The sequence below is a fragment of the Dromaius novaehollandiae genome, chromosome 7 (genome assembly GCF_036370855.1).
Source record: "Dromaius novaehollandiae isolate bDroNov1 chromosome 7, bDroNov1.hap1, whole genome shotgun sequence".
Taxonomy (NCBI): domain Eukaryota; kingdom Metazoa; phylum Chordata; class Aves; order Casuariiformes; family Dromaiidae; genus Dromaius; species Dromaius novaehollandiae.
In genome coordinates, this window is record NC_088104.1 from 11,456,332 (window position 1) to 11,480,707 (window position 24,376).

Consider the following 24,376-nt stretch of genomic DNA (forward strand, 5'->3'; position numbering starts at 1 on the left):
TCTGTGATGGTTACAAAAGGTCTAGTGGAAGCCCAGGAAAAAATAGGTTTCTCTCAGAATCAGTGTCATCAGGCAGGGGGAAGTAAAAACAAATGGGATTCTTGCCCTAGTTCCTTTTGCTTCAAGTTTTCCCATGAACATTTCAGTGGGGTTGGCATCTGTTACTATGTAATACAATTACCTTCAACCCATAGTCAATTAAGTTTTGGTTTTGCAAAAGCCATGCCTGGCCTGCAAGATTATAAAACAAACAAACTAACCTTTCCCAGTTAGCCCTGCTGACATGCTGGGTTGAAAGAAGAATGCTTAGCTGTTGCCCATATGCTGTAATTAGTGCCAAAAGAAAATATATATATATATTTTTCCTCTCAAGGTCTGGATAAGCTGTGGTTTTGCTTTGTGGATAAGGCTCTGGGGATTTCTGAAGCAGGCCCTATATTATGGGTTTCTGTGGAAGCTGATTTATTTTGAGAAGCTGTCTATTTCTATAGATTATTTGGGTTGTGGAGAACAGATGTGGGTTCTTTGAATACTTGATATCAGACTTGGAATCAAGACAAGTGTTAGATTTGAAATGAAATGTTCTTCCATGAGGATTGTTCCGATTATTCACTAGAGGGCATCAGTCGGCCAAGATTCCAGAGAAACATCCCCATCTAGAGCAAACCTTTCTCCAGAAAAATTTCCCCATGCCTAAGACAGGTATTTTTACAAAAGCCTGCAGTTTGATGAGTCTTTGAGAGACATTAATTTGGAAAGGGAGATCCTGAAAGATATCACGTTAAGGAAATCCTGAGAGACACCCATCCTTTAACTGAGATATCTTAAAAAACCCTGAGAACTTTATCTAAGTAATAACCATCACTAGTAAACGGACTGTTTTGGTGTAGTTAAAGTTTAGAGGTTTCTTTCTGATTCTTCTTTCCAGTTACAATGTGCTAAACCATACAGAGGAAGGCCACTTTTCTCATACCTAATACAGGTAAACCTGAAAGAGCAATAATGCACGGCAAAATACCAGCTAACAGTTTTCTGCAACATACCTTGGTTTCCTCCCTCTTCCCACCTGTTGGTTTTGTGGGAAAATAATTTAGTGCTCGCTGCCACAAATTTTAACTCATTTTAATGTTCTGCTGTTCTTTCGAGGCTAAATGTTATCTCCTAGCAGCTGAAAGCATGATTGCATTGGTATTATCGGTGGTACCGCAGCAGCGTGCGTGTTCTGCCAGCGGTGGAAAGACACCTGCCAGGATGGGGTTTTACAAGCCTGGAAAATGCAGGCTTGAGAATATTTTTACGGTGCTGTACAGCACGGGCAGTTGTTGAGAGTTTTCTGAACTTAAGTATAATAACGTGCCGGGCCCGTGGCCATGCAGACTGCTGCGATACTACGTGGAAGAGGCGCTGGGGATGGACGAGAGCGGTGACAGGGATCAGGGCGGCTGGCTTGGCCGTCCAGTCGAGCGCCCATTGCCTGGGCAGCGGCAAGGCTCCCCGGGCATCCCCCTCGCCTCTCCGGGGAGCGGGAGGTGCTTTGCTCTCCTCGCAGGCCCAGGCGGCAGTGCAAACCGGGGGGGCTGCGCTCACAGCCCTACCAAAACACACAACGGTTTGTGCTTGAGGTAAACCTCTCTTTAAGAGGGAGGACGACGGACGGAGACGGTTGTGGGGACGCGCTGCCCTCGTCCGAGCCCGCACTATGCGGCTGCAGCTGGCCGGGGTGAAGCCGCGGGGGCTGCGCTCTCCCTTCCCCGCGCGCAGCGGCCGTGCCTGCCGCTTCGCCCCGGCCACCACAGCTCCGCGGCGCCCAGGGAAGCGCCCCGCGGCGGCGGGAGCGGGAGCGGGAAATGGCCGCGGCCAGCCCTCAACAAAGATGGCGGCGGCGGCGGTTCCGGCGGGGCTGGGCGGCGCCGACCCGGAAGGGGCGCGGGGAGCGGAGGGCGGGCTGTGCCGCCGCCGCCGGGGTGTGCGCGAGGAGCGGAGCGGCGCGGAGCGGAGCAGAGCGGCGGGCGCCGGCAGCAGCCGCTATCGCAGCCCACATGGGGCGGGCGCGGCCGGGCCCCGGCGCCGCCTGAGCGGGCCGCCCGGGGCCGGGGGCGTCCCGAGCCGCCGCCGCCCCGGGCCGGGGTGGGCGCGGAGCGGCGGCGCCGCCATGCAGTGCGGGGAGCCGGCGGGCGCCATGCGGGGCCCCGAGGGCGAGGGCAGGCCCGAGCCGCTGCTGCCGGGGCAGAGCGGCGCCAAGGGCGGCGGCGGCCGCGGCGCCAAGGGCTGGCAGTACAGGTGGGCGCCGGGCCGGGGCGGCGGGGGGGGGCAGCGCGGCCGCTCGGCTTTCCGCGTCGCGGCGTGTTAGCGCGGAGCCGCGTGTCCGGCTGCAGGTGCTGCCGGCAACGCGCCCTCCCCTCCCCTGCTTCCCCCTTTGGCTGCGTGCGGTTAACGGGCTCTCGAAGGCCCCGTTCGCGGGGTTTCTGCGTCCCGCTTTCGGTCTTCCCTCCCTGCCTGGAGTTCTGCCTTGTTGCTGTTCAAAACGCCGCTGCTGTGTGAAGTTTGCACACTTCTCCTTCAAATGGAGAGTCCCCAGAGCAGTCGTCTGCCAGCGCGGACGGACTGGCTCTCTGCTTTCCGCACGTGGGGACCGAGAGCTAGAGCGCGGTCTGTCCGTGTGTGCTGCGCTCGAACGGAGCGAGATGAGGTGGTTTAGGGAAACCACCACCTAGGCCGGACTGTGGAGGTATTTAACGCCTGATGATTTTAGTAGGGAGTCAACATCTCGGTAGTCTGTGAGAATCTAGGTCATAACTAATTTACCTTTATGGTTGCTTGTACCATAAAGAAAATGAATGATTTAAGAGCCGATTTTTCAAGCTGTTAAACAAAGGAAGTTTCTTGTCCAGTCCGGTAATAACCAATTGTCTTAGCTGTTGTTTCTAGTCAGTCGCCTTTAAGCTTTTTTTTCTTGAATTCTGAACTGTAGATTTTCTTATGACATTGGGTGTTATTACTGTGATCAAGCAGATGCTGTCCATATATTTCGCACCACTGAATTACAAGGATTATTTTATCTAATTTATGCCTTTATTTAAGAATACTTTTCATCAGAAGTTTTTGTTCTCCTATTACAGGACATAAATCAGTATGACTGATATAACTTCCTTATTTTGAATATCTTCCACAGTATACCACCAATCAAAATGAAAGTATTTCATTTTTTTTTATGTGGAATCTGATTCAAGTATCTAATTGCTGAACTACCTTGTTTGAACCTCCTTTTTTTGCTGTGCTCTGTTTGAGGTAGTGGTCACAGTTCAGTACTACACAGTGAAATTCTTCTTTTTAAAATTATCCATCCAGTTGTTTTGTTTCTTTCAGTGTTGTGGCTTGTAGGGCAGGAGTTGTATTGACCTTCTGAGTGATAACCTAGTTCATGACTTGATGGGCTTGTCACTAACTTGGAGCCCAGCAGTAAGTGGGAATTGTCCATGTTATCTCTGGCAACTACCAGTTTTCAGTTTAATTTGCTTTAATATTTCAGTGCAAACTTATTCTGTTTACTTTTTTCCTAGATCACTGGGAGAAGTTTAGTGTACTAATTATATTATTGTGGACACTTGAGGTGCCTCACTGTTGCACTCTGCTGTGTTGGGAATGAATTCTTTACTCCTGTGTTTGTCCCTATATCCAGCTACTCATGACACATCACCTTTCCTCCAGCCCGCTTGTCATTACTGGTGTACTTTGCGGTCTCCTGGACAGGATTCTGTACCTTGCTTTTTTGTTTAGTTGATTATTTTATTCCAAAATATTTGACAAAAGACTCTTCTAATAAGAAATGGGTGAGTGCCTAAAATCCTGGGTTTAGAAATGGATTTGCTGAGCTTCATTTGGTAGGAGTTTCTAGTGGAACTCATGTCGTTAATGTTCGTAGCACAGAGCACGAGCCATGCATGTCTGGGCAGCATAACAGAGGAAGGGTCCTGAACTACACCGTCAAGATAGAATTATACTTCTGCACCAGATTCATGCTCTGTTTGTGGTGAAGCATCTTGTCAAAATAGCTGTAGCATAGTCGTAAGACAAATGGGACAACAGGTACTTTATACTTCAATGCTTTCAGAAGGGAAATGATGACCATGAAAACAAAATCTGAGTCATTGCTGGAACCTGAAGTAATGAAAGCTGAGCCTGTGTCAAAGAGGTGGGAAGTCACACATCCCCAGTGTAAGGTGCTTGTCTAGCAAATAAAAACTGAAGGAGAAAGTCTAACTTTATATTTTTATAGGGGAATAAAGGGGAGTGGAAGTTTTTTAAATAGCTGTGATAAAGAGAGCAAATGTTTATCACGGTGGAGAAGAAGAGACAACCAGAGGCTGCCAGACACTTCAGGTTACATAGCAATACAGCTAAATCTTTTTGTGAACTTACTACTTGTAGACTGTATACGATGAGGTTAGACAGCCATACCACGGTGCCTCCTTTGAAATCTGTAAGGGCTCAGTTTCTTCAGAGTGAAGCAAGATGCTTTTTGACCTTACAGAACTTAACAGTAATTGAGAAACTGCAGTTCTAGACATTTGGTGGGAAATTATCTTGCTTACTTATGTGAATATATGATCAGGGTCAGAGCATGTCGGAGAGCAACTGGTGCTGAGCTACCCTTTCCTGGCTGATGTCAGTAATAGTGTGGCTGTTACCTTGCAATGAAGTAGGAAAGAGGAGAGTCTGAGAGGATGTGCTGCGTGCTAAACTCCCCCCACCCCCATATTTCCATTTAGAAAAACAGTAAACATGAGCTGAGAATTCTGAATAACTTTGAACTATTAAAAGATTACTTGGTAAAGTAATTAAAGTTAAAATTCTAACATTTTCTAAACAGCTTATTTATTTCCATCAGTAATCAAGTCAAGAAATCAGTATGGTATTGCCTATATAAAGAGTTACTTGCATTCAACAGTTCTACTTTTAGCCCTGAGCATCCCCATTAACTCTTGCCTTGCTCTAGGTTACATGAACAGAGTAGTTTAATAGCAGCGAGAGAAAGGAGACAGCCTTGCCAGGTACTGCATTCAGCTAGCATAAATGTTTCAGAACTGGGAAGCAGAATCTGTATCCGTGAGCTAAATAAAGAGCGGGTCAAACATGTGCCAGAGAAATATAACGAATCCTCTCAGCCTGGCTTGAAGGACTTTCAGATAATTTTGAGAGAAACTACTTACAATAACTGGTTCTCATTTATCTACAAAATTAAATGTTCAAAGTACTCTGGTTGGCTAGAGAAATGAGATTGGCTTTCCAAGTTGGAGACGTGCTAATGTGCCGTCCTCTTACTTTCTTCTTAGTGGCTCTGTTCTCAAACAAATCTATCACTTTGTATGTTATTAAAAGGATTCCCAGCATTGCTTCCCTTGTCGATTTAAAATACACACAGAGCGTTCTCTAATTTCCCGATAGTAGCTAATCTTAGGATTTTAAATTGCATTACAAAAACAATTTGCTTTTTCATGCTTTGTGTAGTTTTACGTGTAACTGCCTGTGTTTTTTGTTTCTTGACTTGTTTGTATTATCTGTTCAGTATGGCTTTGCCATACATATTTGTAAAGTGCCACAGATTAGATGTGTTTTGCTCTGTCTTTAAGGAAGCGAGTTCTCTTCAGTTAGCTGTTTCTGTAAGCTGCTGTTACTCAGTGCTGCAGGATTACTCGCAGTTGGGAATCATTACAGAAGAACATTTACGTGAAGGCAGTTTCTAAGATAAGGAGTAAATTTCCTAGACCAATGGTACTTTTTGTGTTAAGGGCGATGCTGGCAGCTAAGAAGGTTCCTCATGCTGGGTGGATTGTATTAGGCTATCAACACAGAAATTTGCTTGTGGTATTACTCCCATGTACCTTTGGGTTGGAATAGGAGAAGCTGAGAATAAGCAAATATAAAGGTGAACAAAACCTTGTAACCAGCAGAAGATGGTTTCAGTCAAAAGAATAACAGTATAGCATTGTAATTTGTCCATTGTATCACATGCAAAAGATAAGGAAACTTTAAAACAAGTTAGATGGTTGCAAGTCTTCTTTTAAGGGCCTTGTTTTTTTGGAGTTGACATTGACACTGTGTACACTGTGTAACCAGTCTTCATAAAGACAAAAAAAAGGAGAGTAAGCAAGTACTGACCTTAATTTGGAGTCTTCTGTGTTTGAGCAGATCAGCATGTGATAACGTGACAGAAGAACTTGTGGCTGAAACACATGAATACAGTTTAATTCTGCATTTTGAAATGAACATGGACTCTCCTTCGTAAATTGATGCCGTATGAAATGTGTCTTAAAGGAAATGCTTATTGCAATTAAGACTTTGATCCCAGTTAACTTGAGGTGACTGAAAATCCTTTGTACTTCGAACAAATGGAAAAAAGTGTGTGAGACTGAGCTAGACTGTGGAAGGTATTTAGTGGTTTTTATTTATGCTATCTTGAAAAACAAATCTGGCTAGCAGAATAAAGGGAAGTGTCTCGAAACTGATACAGCCCTCTTGAGTGGATGTTGATAAAACGGCTTTTTATTGAAGGTGGAGTTTATCGCAGTTTTTGCCGCAAGAACCTAGATTGAATTTGTCCAGTTCATCTCCATCTTTGCTGCAGGAAAACGTATGGGATGTTGTCTAGTTTCTGTGTGTTTCTGTTCGCGTTCCAAGTGTGTTTGATCCTGGAGGGTGCATTTCATCAGGCTGGCCTTTAAAGCTATGGACTAACTCGGTAAACACGGAGCAAAGGAAACACATTCTTTAATAGCACTTCATATTGGGAACCTCTCCCTTGCTGATCCTTCATTCTTGCCTTGAACATCCATTTCTCATTAGATCATTAATGTAAGCATGTAAATCTTGCTTTGCTTGCCATACAGTGTATTAGCTGACCTAATTAACTGTGGATTCCTGAGAACAGGCTGGAATTTACATTAAAGTCCCTTGCATTCGATAAGTAGAAAAAAAACAACCCCCAAAACCTTGTCGCGCATGTTAGCATAATCCTAGGGCAGTTCTTTATAATTCTCGTTTTGCTGTTACTTCCCTTTCTTTTCTTCCCCCTCTCCCTATGTGATCTGTGTTTTCTTGCTGCTTGAAGCAAACCAAAACTTTTTGCACTCGTACCCAGAACTTTTGTACGGTCACTAAGTCCCTTCGGCTTTGCGCACGACTGCAGGGAGAGAGCGCGAGCCCGGTGCTGGTCCTTACCTGAGCAGTCTGGCAGCGGCTGCGGCTGCTGTCGCCGGCTGCTGTTGTTATGACATAGAAGCACGGCCACCAATGGCAGCCGGGCTCCCCTCTTCCTCTGCTATTACACCCCCTCTGACGTCATGTTAAGCTGCTTTCGGATTGGCTGACGGCCCCGACGCTCAGCTTTTGTCAAAGGGAGCGGTGGTCCTCGTGGCTTGCGCTTCTGGGGATCTGTGAAGATACCGTACCGTTGCCCAGCCTTCGGGAAGTCCTGGCCGCTTGCTTTCTGATTTACTGGTGGCCTTTAGGGTGTGTTGAGTTTGGTACCAAAAAGATGAGTTTCTCAAAATGGTGGCTATAAAACTCAACTTAATTTTTTGTGATTGTGTATTGTAGTCCTTTTTATTATTAAAATCAAATTAGGGTGGCTCTCATGTGCTCCTGTGATCTGTTGGAGGGAAATGGCTGAAAAACTTTATTTAGCTTCATTGGAGTCTTTGCTTAAAGAATATACTGTGTTCATAACACAAACTTAGAAGTGCTGTGCTTAACATAATTTACTGATTAGAATAGACAGGGCTTCTGTATTTAACATGGAATTTAATATTTTATTGGTCAGCTGGTTGTATAAACCTCAGGATCCATTCTGTGTTATTGAAGTATTAAGGTTACTGTTCATCAAGGGTATTGACTTGACACTTGTTGAAGCCCCAAGCATTTTTCAAAAGGCAGGTAAGCCACTCGGGTTCACACGTCTTTATAAACTGGGCAAATGGAGTTGGAGCCAATGGAAGCTTGCAGTGGGTTGTAAATTAAGAGGAGTAAATGTCTTGTGTGTATGTGTGTGTGGGGGGGTGATAAGTGGACAGAATTGGGGAAACAGGTTTGGATAATTTAAATAGAAGCTTCATCATAGCTGTTGTTCTGGTACCCAACTGCTGATTTAGGTCAGCAAGGTTAGGGTTCCCTTCTTGACCCCCGTAGCTGCTCCGCCAGTGGCTGTCAAGCGTGCGGTCCCTCTCGTGCTTCCCGGAGCGTCACCCCATCGAATGAGTAGGCTGTAAAACTCCCTGGGGCAGGATGGACAAATGTGGGTGTTGGTTCTGACATAGAGTATTTGTCTCGGTGCCAACTCTAAATGTATATCCCAGTATTAAACTCAACGGAGGAGGCAGAAACTTTTAAGTGGCTTGTAAATATCAAATAATTTGTTTTCTCCCCATGGAATAGATTTCTGTAAGAGTCATTTCAAATGTCTGCGCTTCTCTAAGCGCAAAGCATGTTTTCTCAACATTTACCCGTTGTAATGTAATCAGGTAGTAGCATGTTAATTAAAATTGCCTACAGTATTAACATTCTGCTCTGCCACACACATTCTCTCCCCGGAGAGAAGATGAAGAATAAACTGCATGTGGCTGACCTAATCACATTGCTTAATGCTCAACCAGAAAGTGCCCAGCTGCTGCTGTTATGTTGTCCTAGGCAGGTTCTTACGCTGTGCTCAAAATACCATGAAAATGAAGGCATGTGTGCAAGGACTCCTATTTACTTAAGGGTGTTGTGTTGACACCCATTCGAATCATCTGCCAGTGCTGATTAATTTCTACTGGAGGGGTTTGCTACCTATAATTAATGGTTTGGCAACCTTCTTTTTAGGATGTTTGCAAAGCTAGCACCTTTTCAGATTTTCTGTGCTCTGTGTCAAATAATGAAATGTGAGGGGAGGATAGGTTCACACACGGTAGGAGAAATGATGATGGTTTTTTATGTGTTAAACTGGAGATCTGGTGTTTGACAAGCTGCAGTGCCTCTGTGCTTTGGAGCAAGAACTTCAGTGTCGTGGGAAGACTTTTTGCCATGAATGTGCTTTTTTTTTTTTTTTTTTTTTTTTTTTTTTTTTTTTTTTTTTGCCTTTTTCCTTCCACGTGTAAATTCACAAGAGTTTTTGAGGCTGAAAGTCTTTAAAAACTTGACGAGTGTTTACATATTGGCAATTAAGTTTCCTGAAGAGCTCAGTTTGTGTAGTGAAGTTGGTTGAGTTTGTTGCCATGGAAGTGCAAGGAATGGTCTGCAACAGAAGGAAAGAAGTCTGATGGGTAAAACTGCAGGATGCTGTTTTAAGGAGCTGGTTTCTGGCCCTGGCTCTGACTTCCTGTGCGGTAGCAGTCGTACTGCTTCAACTGTTCTCCCCCTATAGTCACCGTTCCTCTTTTCTTCTTCCCTCCCCCTCCCCTGATTTGAGCATATGAAATGCTATGACATGCTAGAAACTTAAAAATTGGGTCACAGCTGTCTTAAAGGTAGAGAAGCTGAAGAATCTGCTTGGCCTCAGTTCTGTATCTGTAAAATGGGATAATAATGTCCTCTTCCTTTATTGTTCTGTACTAAATCTTTCATAAATATCAATGCCAAACACCACAGAAGAAATCCATAAGTAGCCTTTTTTTATTAGAGCATGAGTGCCAAAGGAGTAAGACCTTTTGTTGTCCACTGCACAGTGAAAAGGAACAGCGTTGTGAATAATTTCTTGTCTCTGGGGTTTTCTGTGCACGTGAAGCACTGAATGAGAAAGTCATCCTGTTATTTTTATGTAGTGTCATAATCATAGTTAAACTAAAATATGTGCAGTACTAATTAGTGTTTTATAGCTTCAGAGTACCTTATGTTTCAGTCTTAATGTAGGAATATTGATGTTCAATTTTTGTGTTTAGTGGAATTATAGAATAATTTATGGTGGAAGGGCCTCTGGAGGTCTCTAGCCCAAACCACTCTCAAGGCAGGGATAATTGCAAAGTAAGGTCAGGTTGTTCAGAGCCTTCTCTAGTGGAGTTTTGAGTGTCTCCAAGGATGCAGATCCCACAACCTCTCTGGGCTCCCGTCCCAGTGTTTAATCCCTCTGACGGCGGGTGCAGAGAGCATGTCCCGTTGGCCACTCTGTTGAAGGCATGAAATGGTACTGACCCCTGAAGAGCACCGCTTGTATCTAGTTGCCAGCCAGACTTCAAACCGTTGCCTGCTGCTCCTGGAGCCTGGGGGCCCAGAGGTTTCCACCTGTGTTGTCGTGATGCAGGCTTATGGTATTTCTGAATATATAGACTGCAGTCCATTGAATGCACTTTTGCTTGCCTGTGGGATGGTGATAATTTTTTTAATTATTATTTTTGAACCATTTTTGAGACTTTTCAGGTTAAATATAGAGGATAAAAAGTGTGAGAGACTTATTTGGAGTAGATGATCAGTGTATTTGCCACTCGTTTATTGCTGCAAAGTCCATGCAATGTGTAACTGTCAATATAATTTTTTGTTTAAGTCATAATCACACGTTAGTCCTGCAATTAGAAGAGCATATATTTATACTTCTGGTAGGTCAAGAGCTGCTAGGTTAGGAGCAGACTAAAATGCCTCAGGAAGAAAAATGTAGTAGTTGTTAAGCCAAAACATGTTGGACTTTGCATAGAGTATGGGCGTGATGCAGGGGTTTGCTCCACCAGTTTCTGTGGATAGTAATGATCAGGATCTGCTACTTTCTGAAGTAGTAGATCCATCACTTCCTGTTTTAGGTTTCAGATATTCCAGAATTTCAATGATACTTACCCATCAACAGCAGCAATTGCTGAGCAGAGCAGCTTTAATTTATCTAGTGAGCTTTCTGAAACCAGCCTTCAAGGGAAAGTTTTGTTTATCGGTAACAAAAATGCACAGCTTCACGTTCTAGTTATGGCGCAGTACCAGACCTGCTGATAACACATTTATAAGTGGTAATGGAGCTGCAGGAGTGCAGGCAACACCAGCGGTATGAAGTGGAGAGCTCGTACCTTTTGAACTGCTTGTTTTTTCTATGCCCCAGCTCTAAAATGTTGCTATTAGCTGGATCTACAGTTATTTTACTAGGGATAGCTTGAACATTAGTTGCTTTTGCAGAATAATGTGCAGGATTAGCTACTGACTTTTTGGTCCTGCTTCCATTGTATTGTATGGATGCAAATCCACAAATAAATTGCATGTGAGAAGAGTTCTTGCTGACCTGAGCTGTTCATGTACAGAGAAGAGATGTTGCTTGACTGAAATGCACTGCAGTTATTTTCCAGGCAGATATATTTTGAGAGCTAAAGAACTCTTTAAATGATAAAGTAGTTAAGTAATCAGTTTTGCAGTAGCCCTGTGAGAGCAGTATTTTGCTACTTGTTCAATACTGGCTCTTTCCTTTTTTCTTCTGTTGCCGCACTGCAACAGAGTTACAGTATGGTTTCCTTTGTGTATAATTGACCTGTAGCATTAATGCACGAAAGAGGAGAGTCGGATGGAAGTTTAATTAGGTTGATATTAAAAAAAAAAAAAAAGTTTAAGCTTGATTTGTCATTCCCCTTGAGAACTTAGTTTCAGTAAAAATCTTAGCTGTATGTGGAAGTGCAGTGTTGATCCCAGAGAGGTTATGGTGTTGCACGGCCCCTCGCTCCCAGCGTAGGAAGCCTGCGCGGCATCACAAAGTGCTTGTGGACAGGCGGTGGATCGTTTCGGCTCTGCTGTGCTCTTCCTTCACAGCAAATCTGCACTTCTCTGCCAGTGCGTATTTGTGCTCTTGAGGGTTTACAGAGATATGTTAAAGAAGTTCTTGCATCAAGTGAGGGTTTGTGTGTTGCTAGCGTGTTTGCACACTTGCACTCTAGCAGTATTCTGCAGCACTCCTGGGTTTTACTGTCCATGTTCTTGTTGTGGTGTTGGATCTTCTTTTCCTTACGCTTGTTTGTTGGTTTCTAAATTCATAGTCAAATACAGAGTTAAATGTGTGAGCTGAAGAGCAGGAGCTTCTGCTACCACTTTGCAGTTGACTGTGTGGCTGTATTGGTGACTTGCATGTTGAGGTGTCTCCCCCCTTTCTTCAAAAGCAGTTTAGAAGAACAAAGTGAATTTATTGATACAGATATCCTGTAAGCAATGTGGGGACTTCTGCCTCATCCTGCCGGTGTATTGGGGAACCCCCTGTTGCTCCAAAGGGTTTGTGCAACTGGAGAAGACTTAACATGGTGGCAGTTTCTTGGGAGCAAGTGATCTTTGCAGTTGCAGAAGATATGCCCAAAACTTCCTCTGCTGACGTAGGGCTTTTTTTCCCCTCTTCCCTCCCTGCCCCCTTCCCTTGTAAAGAAAAGGGGAATCAGCGCTTTGTAGACGAACAGTTTGCAGAGGCCTATGAGGAATAAGCAAGCTGTTACAGCCCATGAGCCTGTGGCCAGTCAGAGTTGAATAAGTTCAGTGAAAACAGTTGCTGCTTTTTTCAAATGAGGAACTACATCGTCAGAACCATTCACTGATCTGGACTTAAAATCCTGATTTCTTTTCTCGCCCTGTTCCTGCCTTTATTGCTTGCTTTTAATCCGAAGATAGTCTCTTTCAGCAGGAGTTGATGCCTTTCTGGGAGCCCCGTAGAGGAGAGCCTTCTCCCCTGGCAGGGCCTGAAGGCTTTAGCACCCGCGGAGGCTGATGCCGGTTCAGGAGCCCTCCTTGACATCTGCACGCACTGCTGGCTCCTGACAGTGCTTTCCGCTGAAGCAAATCCACATGTGTGCAGCAGCTGCTTGAAGCCAGCCCTTGCGCAAACCCGCGGGGAAGCACTTGGCTTTGGCGTTCGCTAGTCAAACAGCTGCTTGGTCTTCAGTGAACTGGCTGCCTGAAGCATCCGATGCGGTGCTGTTTGCGCCTGTTGAAATTAAAATCACCAGAAGGGCAATCTTGGAAGTGTTCTTTGAGCACTTTCCAGCTAGGTGAAATTTTATGTCACCGTTAGCAGTGATTTTCTGTGAAGCTTCTGCAGAGAGCTGCAATTTAGGGAGGGGAAAAAAAGAAAGTGGAGAGACCTTCTACATGATGTTTTCTTCATGGAGAAAATGTTGGCCCAGTGCTCATCAGGTGCAAGCCTTGGCTGAAACTCCCGAAAGACGTCATTCTGGGATTGCTGTTTCCGTGCATCCCTGCTCAAGACTTGGGTGTTGCACATAAACAGGATACAGAAGGAATTTGGCTTGATTATCACTGACTCTTATTCCTCCTCCGAAATGGGAAGTTGGGCTGCAAGGCTATGACATCTGCTCCCACTGAAGAGGCACAGTAGAAAAGGACAAATAAGAGTAGAAAAGGACAAAGAAACTGTCAGTAGTCAGTTGTGGATATTTTATTTATTTTGTCTTTTAGTAGTGCTTGGATATATGAAAATGTGGCTTGTGGGAAACTTCTTTGAAGCTGGGGAGGGGTTGTTTTCTGAAGAAAAGTTGCAGAAAAGTTTGCATGCTCAAAGGCTTCTCCCGTGGTTGTTATAGGGACAGCTTCAGTTGACCTCACTATATTTATAAACCAGATATTAAAGCGTGATATGTGGGCAACCACATTCAGTGGTATTCAATGTTTGAAGAATAGAGTGGTTTTTTTCTTGTTAATGTGCTGGGGTGAAGCTGTTCTACCACAAGCACCTAGGCGCTGAGTAATACCTTCTTGGACTGCTATCGTGATTTGCAAAGTGTCCTTATTTTAGCGGTAAAGTGCTCTAGAAGTAGTCAAGGTGAAATTGTGTTTTTTCCCGTTCAAGGCAGTGACAGGTCTGTTGCAACACTTGGGCCTTTTTTTCTTTTTGTCCTCCTTTGAAAGGAGGACAAGTGAATATCTACCTAAATAGGGACTTTACGGGTGACTTGCTGCTGAGCTGTTATTCCTTTGGCAAGCTGAGATTGCTGTGAGCAATTTGAACAGCAGCAACAGCATATGAGTTATTAAAAGATGAAGATTTTCATTTTGCCTTGCTCGTAATACACGTGACTGCTTGTCACTAGCAGTCTGAGTGCTAAGATTTTTCTCTAAAGTGAGTGAAAAATTGCACCGCGGCCAGGCCTCCTTGTGAGTGCTCTGCTGAGCTGCTCAGTGTTTTGACTCAAATTCACTCCTGATTTTTTTTTCCCTCTCTAGAAGCCCTGAAGCATGAGCATGCTGCCTCATTGGGGAAGTGTGGGGACTTTTGAAATATACAGGTTACTTTAAAACAGCTTTTACTGCTGTTTCATGAGAAGCAATGGTGGTGAGGGCTCTAAGGAAGATCTCACTCATGTTTTAATAACTGCGTTCCACGACGGTGGTTTTCTGTGAGCAGAGTCAGTGCCTGAACTTCTTGTCTCAAATCTACCATCTAAAAGCTTTCTGTAGCTCCCTGGAAAGAGCCGCACTGTTAATTCCATACTGACAAAATATTACTATTTTTTTACCGTGGTTTTAGCTGCCTTACAGCACTGCCTTAGCTGATTTTACAACACTATTTTAGTTTTTTAACATCAGTGCTTCCACAGCAAGAGTTAAGATTTTTTTAAAGAAATAGCCTAGTTCTAATTCCGTTGCCTTCGTGTTCATTATAATACCAAGAATGGTTTTTTGTATTCATAGGAAAGTGCTAGTGTTTACCGGAAAGAAGATTACAAGGTTAACTCTAGTTCTGTAAATGGTTTGTACAGTTATAGGATCTACCTTTTGTGAATTGCAATTTGCAGAACTGAATTTAAGTTTATTTTTGTTATTGTGTAAAATTGTTACTTATTTAAAAATAAGCCTTAGGTCGATTGTTGAACTAAGCGCAATTAATGCCTGTAAAGGTCTGTGCTTTTACTCTTTTTATTTGCTTACTTGTTTGCTTCTAGCCCCTTATACTGCCAAGGAAATGGTGTAGACATCAGCCAAGTGTTTTGTGCTCCACAGGCAGACTGCTCTGTGGCTGGCACGGGTGCTGAACATTTACCCAGGGTGAAACCTAAATATAGTCTTTTTGGTTTTCACAGCTCCATTGCAAATGCATGGAGACAGTTAAGATTGAAACCAGCTTAGTCGATACTAATGACTGGAGACAGTTTTCAGACTATTAAAAAACAAACTCGTACATTGTTATCAATATGCAAGCTCACAATTTTCAGCAAAATTCTGACAGCAAGTAAATGTAATCTCTGCTTCCGTTTTCTGCCAGTAGTAGCAAATGAGAGGTATCTGCAGGGGATGTTTGGTTCTGTCTCCTCAGCACTTTTGTGCATTTAAAATGTATGATAGCCTGAATCCCATCTGTTCTCTTGGATGTTATTTTTAGCTGCATAGTTTCACTTAATGAGCTATTAAAAATTACCTTCCTCGGTAGCCCCTCTGATTGCACTTCACTGCAACATACTACCCCAATACTGACTGCTGCAGAGTCTTCCTGCTAGTAATAGCGAGAATATCTTTTTTTCTATTTTTAAATGTGACATTAAAAAGTAGCATTTACTTGTTTTTTCTTCAAAAATATGTTTTTACATATCTTCATAAGATAGCATTACTGCACAGAAACTTCCTCCTACAGCAGTGATTTACTATGAGGTTTTGTTCATTAGTGGCATCCTAAATAGCTTCATTTAGGATGGAACTTAGTGTAACATTAAATTTAATTGAATTTTCAGGTATCCAATTAATTCAATGATACTAAGTGACACCATTTATAACTGAAATTTGTACTAATATTTAATCTAACACTTGAAGCTGCTGTGAACGCTTCATTTATGTTTGCAGCCAAAATCTGTAAGTAAAATGGATCCTTTGGCTCTTGTATTTCCATTTTCCCCAGCCTTTCCGCCGTTGCTAAAAATAGAAGTAATTCTACCTCTTAATGACCAAGACAGGCTGCTGCTCCAATGGACTTGAATAAATTTTCACTTAATCTTCAAAATATTACAAGCTACTGGCATTTAAAAACCTAATTTAAATGACTTAAATATAGCTTTCTTTTTAAAAAGGAAATGGTTAGTCTCTGAGGTTTGGGTCCTTGTGTTTCAGTTCCTCATTGGAATAGCAGGAAACATTTTCTCATGTAGGACCTGAGCAGTCTGCTGGAAGTATATGTTCTTCAAAGTCTGTGTGCTCCTCCGTAGGAGTCGAGGGCATTGTGGTGGCGCTTCTGGGATCACAGGATGTGCTGTATGGAATAGATCCTTAAACGGGGGTTATAAGATTAGTTTGTAGCTGTTAAACTTGTCGACCTTATTTTGGACAAATAACTTTCAGAAGTGATAACATATTTTGCCCGTAGTGATGTTAAGCCTCGGTGCTAAACGCCCTACGGGGGCTCTTGGTTTCGGTGTACGTTGCAAGTTTGGGCTGTGAAAGAGAACTACTGGATTTTCCTGCCAAGCCTGAGGAGAAGATATTTTGGCATTTGTTTTATATTTCGGAATATCTTGATGTGACGTGCACCTACATGTTGTGTCTATTTAAGAGTATTTAGCCTAGGTAGGAGTGATTCTAGAAGCTAAGGATAAGTGGAGCCACATTGGTCTATGGTACCTGGTCGTGGTTTTTGGTTAGCGCCCTGATCAAGATTGCTCAGAGTAAGATGGCGAATTCAGGAGTCCAAAAATACAAAGCTTGCTTAGGAGAGGAAGAAGAAAGCAGAAGTATGGGTACTAAGTCTTTAATTACTTGAAATTAGTATGAAGGTGTCCAGAAGTATCTGTTGAATAAATCGCAAGCCTTGGTGAAACTGATTATGCTTGGAAATTACTTGCAGTCCAGCAAATCTGGTTAAGTGATCGGTCCTGTGAAATAACTTTAGAAATGAGGCTGAAAAACCTATTAACTCTTGGTAATTTTATGAAAAATGGTAGTGCCATTGTAAAAAATGAAGTTCGAACAATTTGCTGAAATGAATTTGCAGAGAATAGAAAATGATGACTGAAAGCTGCAAAGATCTGCAGTACATTTGCTATTGCCTGATTGCTTTTCTTTTTCATTTTTCTTCTTTGTAATAGTGATCACATGGAAAATATTTGCGGCTACTTAATGAAATACACCAATCTCGTCACTGGTTGGCAATATCGGTAAGTTTTTGTTTGTTTTCCCCCTTTTTTTAAAAGCAAGGTCAGTTATTGGCAACATCTAAATGAGTGTGTCTCACACCATTTTATATTTAATGCTGTGATTTTTTCATCTCCTGATTTCCTATAAGGTGAACTTTCATAAATTTTCTTATGCTTTCTGTAATATAGATTAAATTAGTGTGTAGCTGAATAATAAACCCGTGTTAGTAAAATATTTTGGAGCACGATTAAGAAGTTAGAAAAGCGGAGAGGGGGTCTGAAGCAGTTAACTCTTTTGGTGGTTTATAACTGTGCTTATCTGTGTAAAAAGAATTGATTAATGCTTTTTCTTCTGTTTAAAATACTGGTTTTGTTTTTTCTGTTGAGGCTTCTGCTTTGAGGTCGAATCAGGGCATCATTCAAAAAGTTGAGTTCCTTGCTGAAAATCCAAACTCAAGCAAGCATTTGGCCTTTAATTCTATGGGATGTTTATCTCCTGTGGAGTAATTTGGTTTTTCTTCAACAAGTGAAGCTCTCTAGTCAGACTTCCCCTGTGATGCTGCTCCCAGGGAACACCGCAGAACAGTGCAATTAAATTAATATTGGAGGGACAAGTCCTTAACACACCACATTGCATGGCAGTAGAAGCATAGGAATTGGCTGAAGACTTGTGTCAATATACTTACCGTTATACTGAGCTGAATGGTTAAAGCATGTTGTCTGTGTGAATATTTGTTGTTGGTTGTTTAACTTGGAACTTCTTCAGTTTTGCAGACCTGACTGTTCTGTATCTGTAAGGATTCAGAATATTCTTTTAACTCTCAAAATCTTGCAATAGCACTCTTTTGTGGGTGCAGTTGTTTCGCTGTGCTGTAACATTTCTGGCCTGTGAGGTAAAACTTAGTATGAATCTAATTTTTGTGTTGTCCTACTGGGATTATATATCATACATTTGGTGAGATTTTGCTGCCACACATCTTGAAATCCTAATGCCATCTCTGCTAGGGTGTGATGAAAGTCTTGACCCCCTCCCCAACCCCCACTGTCCCCTCCTTAGTAAAAACAGCTCATTATTTTTCTTTTTTTGTGTGTATGCTTCGTTATCGTTGCAGGTTTTTCGTTTTGAACAACGACGCTGGCCTGCTGGAGTACTTTGTGAATGAGCAGTCTAGGCATCTGAAGCCCAGGGGTACCTTGCAGCTGGCTGGAGCTGTGATTTCACCCAGCGATGAAGACTCTCACACCTTCACAGTCAATGCTGCCAGTGGGGAGCAGTATAAACTAAGAGGTAGGACTGAAGTCTCCGGGCAGGGACTCTTCCACTAGAGGACACTCCTGTCTCTCCCCTGTGGCTTCATTTCTGGGTTTGGCTGTGGGTCCATCTGTTATCCAAAGCCAAAGAACTTGTTTGGCAGACTGATACAATGAGAGCGTTATTCATGAAGCTGTCATCCCACCCTTAGTTAAGAACCATACTTTTATTTGGATGGTTCCTTACTCTTGAGGTTGTTTGATTTTTTTTTTTTTTTTTTTTTTTTTTTTTTTCCAGAAGACCATGAACTTAATATGGCTAGGATGAGGGTTTAACCTTCGTGTGTTGTGTCCTTAAACTGTACTGATTCAGAATTTTTCAAATTACATAACGGTACTGTATTGATGCTTGTAGAGGGCTACATTAATCCTAATATTACCATATTAGCCTTTTTGTGTTGGTTGTAAAAGCCAGTTCTCTGGTTTCTTAGACTACAGAAATCTAGGATAATATCTTTAGCAAGCCTTCAAGGGAAGGGATACTGTCCCATTTTCCTCTTCAGGGTACCTTGTTCATCTTCTAGGAAAATAAACATCATGTAACTGGATTAAAAATGTGGGGGGGATTTGTTGAAGCTTTTGTGCCACAAAATTAAAACAAAAAAAATTAGAGTATGTGCTGTTTATGTTGAACTTGATTTAATGTTGTAGCTAATTACAGCTTACTTGAACAAGTTTTAGATTAAATGTTCTGTAATCTTAAAGTCCTTTATCTGTTTTAAAGAATTGAGCAATCTTTTCTTCATATTTTGTGTCGTCTTTTACATAATCCTTTTGATTTGCTTTTATTAGCCACTGATGCTAAGGAACGGCAACACTGGGTTAGCAGGCTACAGATATGCACACAACATCACACGGAAGCTATTGGCAAGGTATTGTGTGACTGGTATTTTCCTGGGCAAAAATAATTTAAGCTGGTGGTAAAAGCAGATATAGGACAAGTACTGCTGAAGGAGAGTAGCTGGGCTTGAACCTCATGGCAAGAAACATCCCTCTGAGTAATAACCGGCTTGTAATAGAAATAGGATTTAGTAATGAAACAAAGTGAAGTCACTGTTGCCTCTGAAGAGCTGACTGGTTTTCCTGGATCAGGTACTCTTGAGGTGGTGTGCGAAAAAACAGACTGAGCTAAAAGATCGGAGTAATTGTTCAGTATTTTTCAGTGGTTTTGCATTTTCTTAATGAATAATGAAACAGGTCGGCTTTAGTGCTATTGAAGCCCTTCCCTTGGGTTGGGAACTTTACTTTTCCTTCACTAGATGTTAAACCTGTTCAAAAGCCAACAAGTATGTTTCAGATGAATTCAGTTTTTTAGTAGTACTGTAGATCAAGGGCTGATCTTCAAATCAGATGAAGTGTTACATACTGATCTATCACATTTCACAGATTGCTTATAATCACACTGTAAAGCAGGGCAACTATCAGCACATAGTGCAAAATATTTATTTAGCAGTTGCTACCAATACATTACTAGGATTTTGTAATCTGTATTTGCTTTATAAAAATCAAGGATTAAAATGCTGCTATATGGTTCAAATTAGAATGTTTGCTGGGTATTAGGAGTTAATTGTAAATGTTTCTTAATATGCTTATTTATTCACTAGAACAACCCTCCTCTGAAATCTCGCAGCTTCTCTCTTGCATCCCAAGGAAGTGCTAACTCTCCTGGTGTGCAAAGAAGACCCAGCCAAAATGCAATTTCTTTTTTTAATGTTGGACATCACAGATTGTCAACTGGAAAAAGAGTTCCTATTCTGCAGCCAGATCACCTTGTAGATGTTAGAGAGGTTTGTATGCCTTAAATAATCTTCTGAAAGAACTGTTGTATTGTTTTAGGGAGGTGGAGAAACCTGCTAGTCTTAGCTGAATTTACTGTTGTACACATGTCCTAAATTTTATTATTGCAGAGCTGTGGGAGGATAAGTAATCTGCCCTGATTTGCTGTTAGAAGCATGCAGCATATGTTCTTTGACTTCTTTGTGCTCTGCAATAATACCCTGACACTCAAGGCAGAACTTTGCATGTTTTGATCCTTGCAGGTCCTAACACTACAGCTAACAGTGGTGTACCCTGTGACAAAGTATAATGCTGTACACTGTGATACTGTTATATCATATGTTATTCCCTCCCCATGTCAAATAATTGAAAAATTGACTAAGCTCCTCTTGTACCTCATATAACTAAGGAGAACTTGGTCATGGTTGATATTGAAGAATATTAATATTACTTTCTGGTATACTAATTCATGTGGCCAAATTGTCAAGGGATGGATGTGATTGATAAGAGAGCAAAATAAAATGAGCAATTCAGAAGTATGTTTTCATTGACTATTCATTCAGATTGAGTGTCTTTTGGAAAAGATAGAAAATTTTGACTGACAGTAATTGACTGATTGCTGATTGATTTAACTTGTGAATATTTACTATGTAGATCATATAAATCTAAAGCTCCTACTAAAGCGTAATTTTAAAGTCAATAAATAATCATGCTGTGTCACCAAACTGAATAACAATCAAAAGAGAACATGAATATTTTTTCTGCACTTTTTGCAATGCTAAGAAAAATCATTCCTCCTTACTTTGACAAAACCCAAACAGTGAGAAACCTAATTACAGGACTCAAGGAATCCTCAGTAAAGGTAGCTTTTCCAAACTTTGAAGTTACTATGCTTAGCTTTCTGAAGCATATTTTTGCTTGTTGGATACAATGCCTTCAATTTTTTTTTTTTTTGATTTTAATATATAATTAAAATATTTAAAATAACAAAGGGCAGGTGTATGACTGCTATACTTGAGCATACTACAGCTTGAATAATTGCAAACCCGGTTTGATTAGCTATGGGAAGAACCCTGCTCTTCCTAAGTGCCTGCTACATGTTGATTCTTTTTTAATTTGCCCATGAATGCACTGTAGTTGGCTCTTTTGTCAGTCCCTTTTCCTTCTACTTCTTCCCCTTGTTCTGGACCAAACATGTCTTGCTGCTGACTTGGAAACCTTGCAAAACAAGAGATCTAAGAGGATCTTTATGCTGACTTGCTCTAATTACAGGCGTGTATGTTTGCAAACCAAGAAATGTGACCGGTGTACTTCAGACAGATTCAGAGTTTTCAATTAGTTCTGTTGAGGGGAAATTTGAGCGTATACGAGGGGAAAAAGTGTGCCCTTTGGAAGGGGAGATATGGCTATTTGAACTTGCATGTTGAATATAACATTGCTTGTCCTATTGCCATAAGAGGAGGACACTGTGACAAGGTAATATATCTTGTCAAACTCTTCTGTACATCTGTGCAGTTGGACTTTATTTTTACTTTTTGTAGGGATGCACCAAACTAGTCTTTGAGGCTAGACACAGAGTTCCCTATTACATTATGTTGGAGTCGTAATCTTTAAGGAGGCATTGTTGCTTTCCATGACTCTGCAGTGTCCCGTGAAGTGGTATCTGACGCTGGAATGAGGTGTTTGGGTGCTACCACAGCATAAATTACTGATAGCAAAAATCGCCAGAAGGGCCATGATGATTTGTCAACTAATCCTCTGTGGCATGCTTGGCTTTTTTTTTCTCCCTTTTTTTTTTTTTTTTTTTTTTTTTTTAAATACAGCAGAACCGTTCAAAGTATTGGAAAAAACTTTTACACAAGGATTTAAGTAACACATTCATGATTGGAAGAAGATATGACATATGTTCAGATATTAACCAGTACGTTTGCCTAAGTGAGGCTATATAAAAGGTATTTTACTACCTTTCTGCATCGTCACTCTTAGGACATGCTAAGGCTGACTGTGCACAGTTCACTCCACTTTCAAAGAGCCATGTGCTCTGTAAATTCACATCTTAGCATACTATGTAGCCAAGCCCTGAAATGTTCCAAATACCACATACTGTGAGGTTGAATGAATACTTATTGCTTGAGTATTTATTGTATGAAACCTTAAAAGCAGTTCTTGGAAGAGATTGCAAGCCAGGATGCTGAAAGCAAACTGACTGGTATTGTAGCAGACATGCATGTATGCATCTTGGATTCTTTTAAGAAATTCTTCTGCTCTCCTTATTTAATTGGTTCCTAGGTTTAACTTAACTGCCAGAATGTATAATGCTTGCAGAGCAGTGATATCCAGTTACGTTAACACTGTTGTATCTTCTCAGAAGAGTAACTAGCAAGTATAGAAGCCTGTGCTCATCCCCATGATCCTAAGAAAATCGGGCAAAATTTTGCTTCTGTGAGTTCAAAGAGGAAATTATTTAGTTTTTGCAAAGATCACAGTGTGCTTTTTAATGGCCAGTGTGCTTTGCCACTGTATTTTCAGGCAAATGTACTGTTGCAAGTTCCATGATGTAGGGTTGAATAGCCCTGTTTAGAAGGAAGGAGAGAAGCAGCTTGGGGGAGAACAAGGGGGAAAAATGACTAAGAAAGCTTTAATTTCAACACATCATGAAGGCAAAGATCCTGTTTGTTGTTGTTTTTTGTTTTTCTCTGCATAGCATACAGTCAAACAATCATCCTAAGCATGATGGTAGTGCAGACAGTAAATGAGAATCCTGTCTAGTTTGACCTGTGTGATACAGGTCTTGTCCAATAGAGCACTGGATCCATCTGGTAAAGAGTGACAAGATCATGACACCCGTAGAAAGATCCTCATAGATTGTCTCTTTCCAGGCTGTGCAGAGCACAGAGCTTAATTACTCTTCATACACTCCGTGTGTCTGTGTGTTTTGTTTTGTTTTTTCTCCCCCCCCCCCCCCTTGTCCGTATCAGCCAAGCATGGAAAGTGCTTGATGTTTACTGCAGCATGTGCCATGTTCGAATCCCTCTTCGCCTTTTTTGAAGTCGTCTTGGTGTTCTTTCGCTTGTTAATATACTAATGCCATGTACTGCAGTGGGAGTTTCATCATGCATTTCATGGAATTTTAGTGGCTGCTTTAAGCACAATAATGTATGGTTAATTTTACATGTGAAGTCAGCACATCTTATTACCTTGTTTTATTAATACTGTAAAATATCTTTCTGGACCCTTTGTGTTCACAGCTCGACATATATCACGCAACATATTTTCATCATCTTCTGATTAAAACTGTTTTCTTTGATAGATGATGTCGCAGGCTGAGGGCCAGCAGAGAGACTTGATCAGGAGCATAGAATGCCTTCCTGTCTCCGGTCACCTTACATCCTTGGATCAAGACCTATTAATGCTCAAAGCAACTTCCATGGCAACCATGAACTGCTTAAATGACTGCTTCCATATTCTCCAGTTACAACATGCTTCACAACAAAAGGGATCCTTATCAGCAGGTGGGTATAGATGCTCACAAAGACCCGAATCCTGTGACAGCTATGAAGCCTGTACTTCTCTACTTGCAAAAATGGTTATTCTGCTAAATCAAGTTTCTCCTGGGCAGAGCAAACAGCCTGTTTTCTTGTGAGCTTTTTCAGAGTTGGACTTCATGGTGGTTGCTTGAACTGCTGAACTTACCATTTTTCATCATTTTCTCAGTTCCCACCCCCACACACACACACTTTAATGCTTACAAAAAGCATTTTCATACATGTAGTTTTCATTTCTAGTTAAAACATTAGAATGCAAAGTTCTAAATCTGCACAGGTTATTAGTAATATTGTTTATACATCAATATTTTTATTTTGGGTTAATATCCTAGTCTAAAATGTAGACTAAGGTGAGCTGTATTCCCTTCTGAGGCTGGAACAGCCTTGCAGGCAAATGCAAATTGGTTAAAAGTAAACCTATTTCTTTCTCTATCTTTTTATTAATAAATCGAATAAAGAAAAGCTAGTTGAGTAAGATGCAGTGGAGAACAAAAAGTGATGATGATGAACAGACCTGTATAATACGATAGACTTTTCTTTCTTTTTTTTTTTTTTTTTTTCCTGCCTTCATTTTAAATTTATTCGTGGGTCTGGTAAAATTCTACTCAATGTATTGTGTAAGTGCTTGTCAGGCTTAAAATATGAGGATTAAAAGAGAAAAAGATTGCCAATTTGCTATAAGTTGTTAGAACCCAAAAT

General features: G+C 41.6%; 1 protein-coding gene across 2 annotated transcripts in view; it reads left to right on the top strand.

The window, feature by feature from the left end:
* OSBPL11 (oxysterol binding protein like 11) overlaps nt 1-24,376 on the top strand; it is a 51,831-nt gene that overhangs the window by 10,648 nt on the left and 16,807 nt on the right. The window contains exons 1-6 of one of the 2 annotated variants that reach the window (XM_064514664.1): nt 1,852-2,280; nt 16,998-17,066; nt 18,158-18,333; nt 19,149-19,228; nt 19,961-20,143; nt 23,443-23,644. In XM_064514664.1, coding sequence (XP_064370734.1) covers nt 1,874-2,280; nt 16,998-17,066; nt 18,158-18,333; nt 19,149-19,228; nt 19,961-20,143; nt 23,443-23,644 — 1,117 coding nt within the window. In that variant the 5' untranslated portion in view covers nt 1,852-1,873. Of the gene's footprint in view, nt 1-1,851; nt 2,281-16,997; nt 17,067-18,157; nt 18,334-19,148; nt 19,229-19,960; nt 20,144-23,442; nt 23,645-24,376 lie in introns of those variants that run through there. The other variant, XM_026109067.2, reaches the window with a different exon arrangement.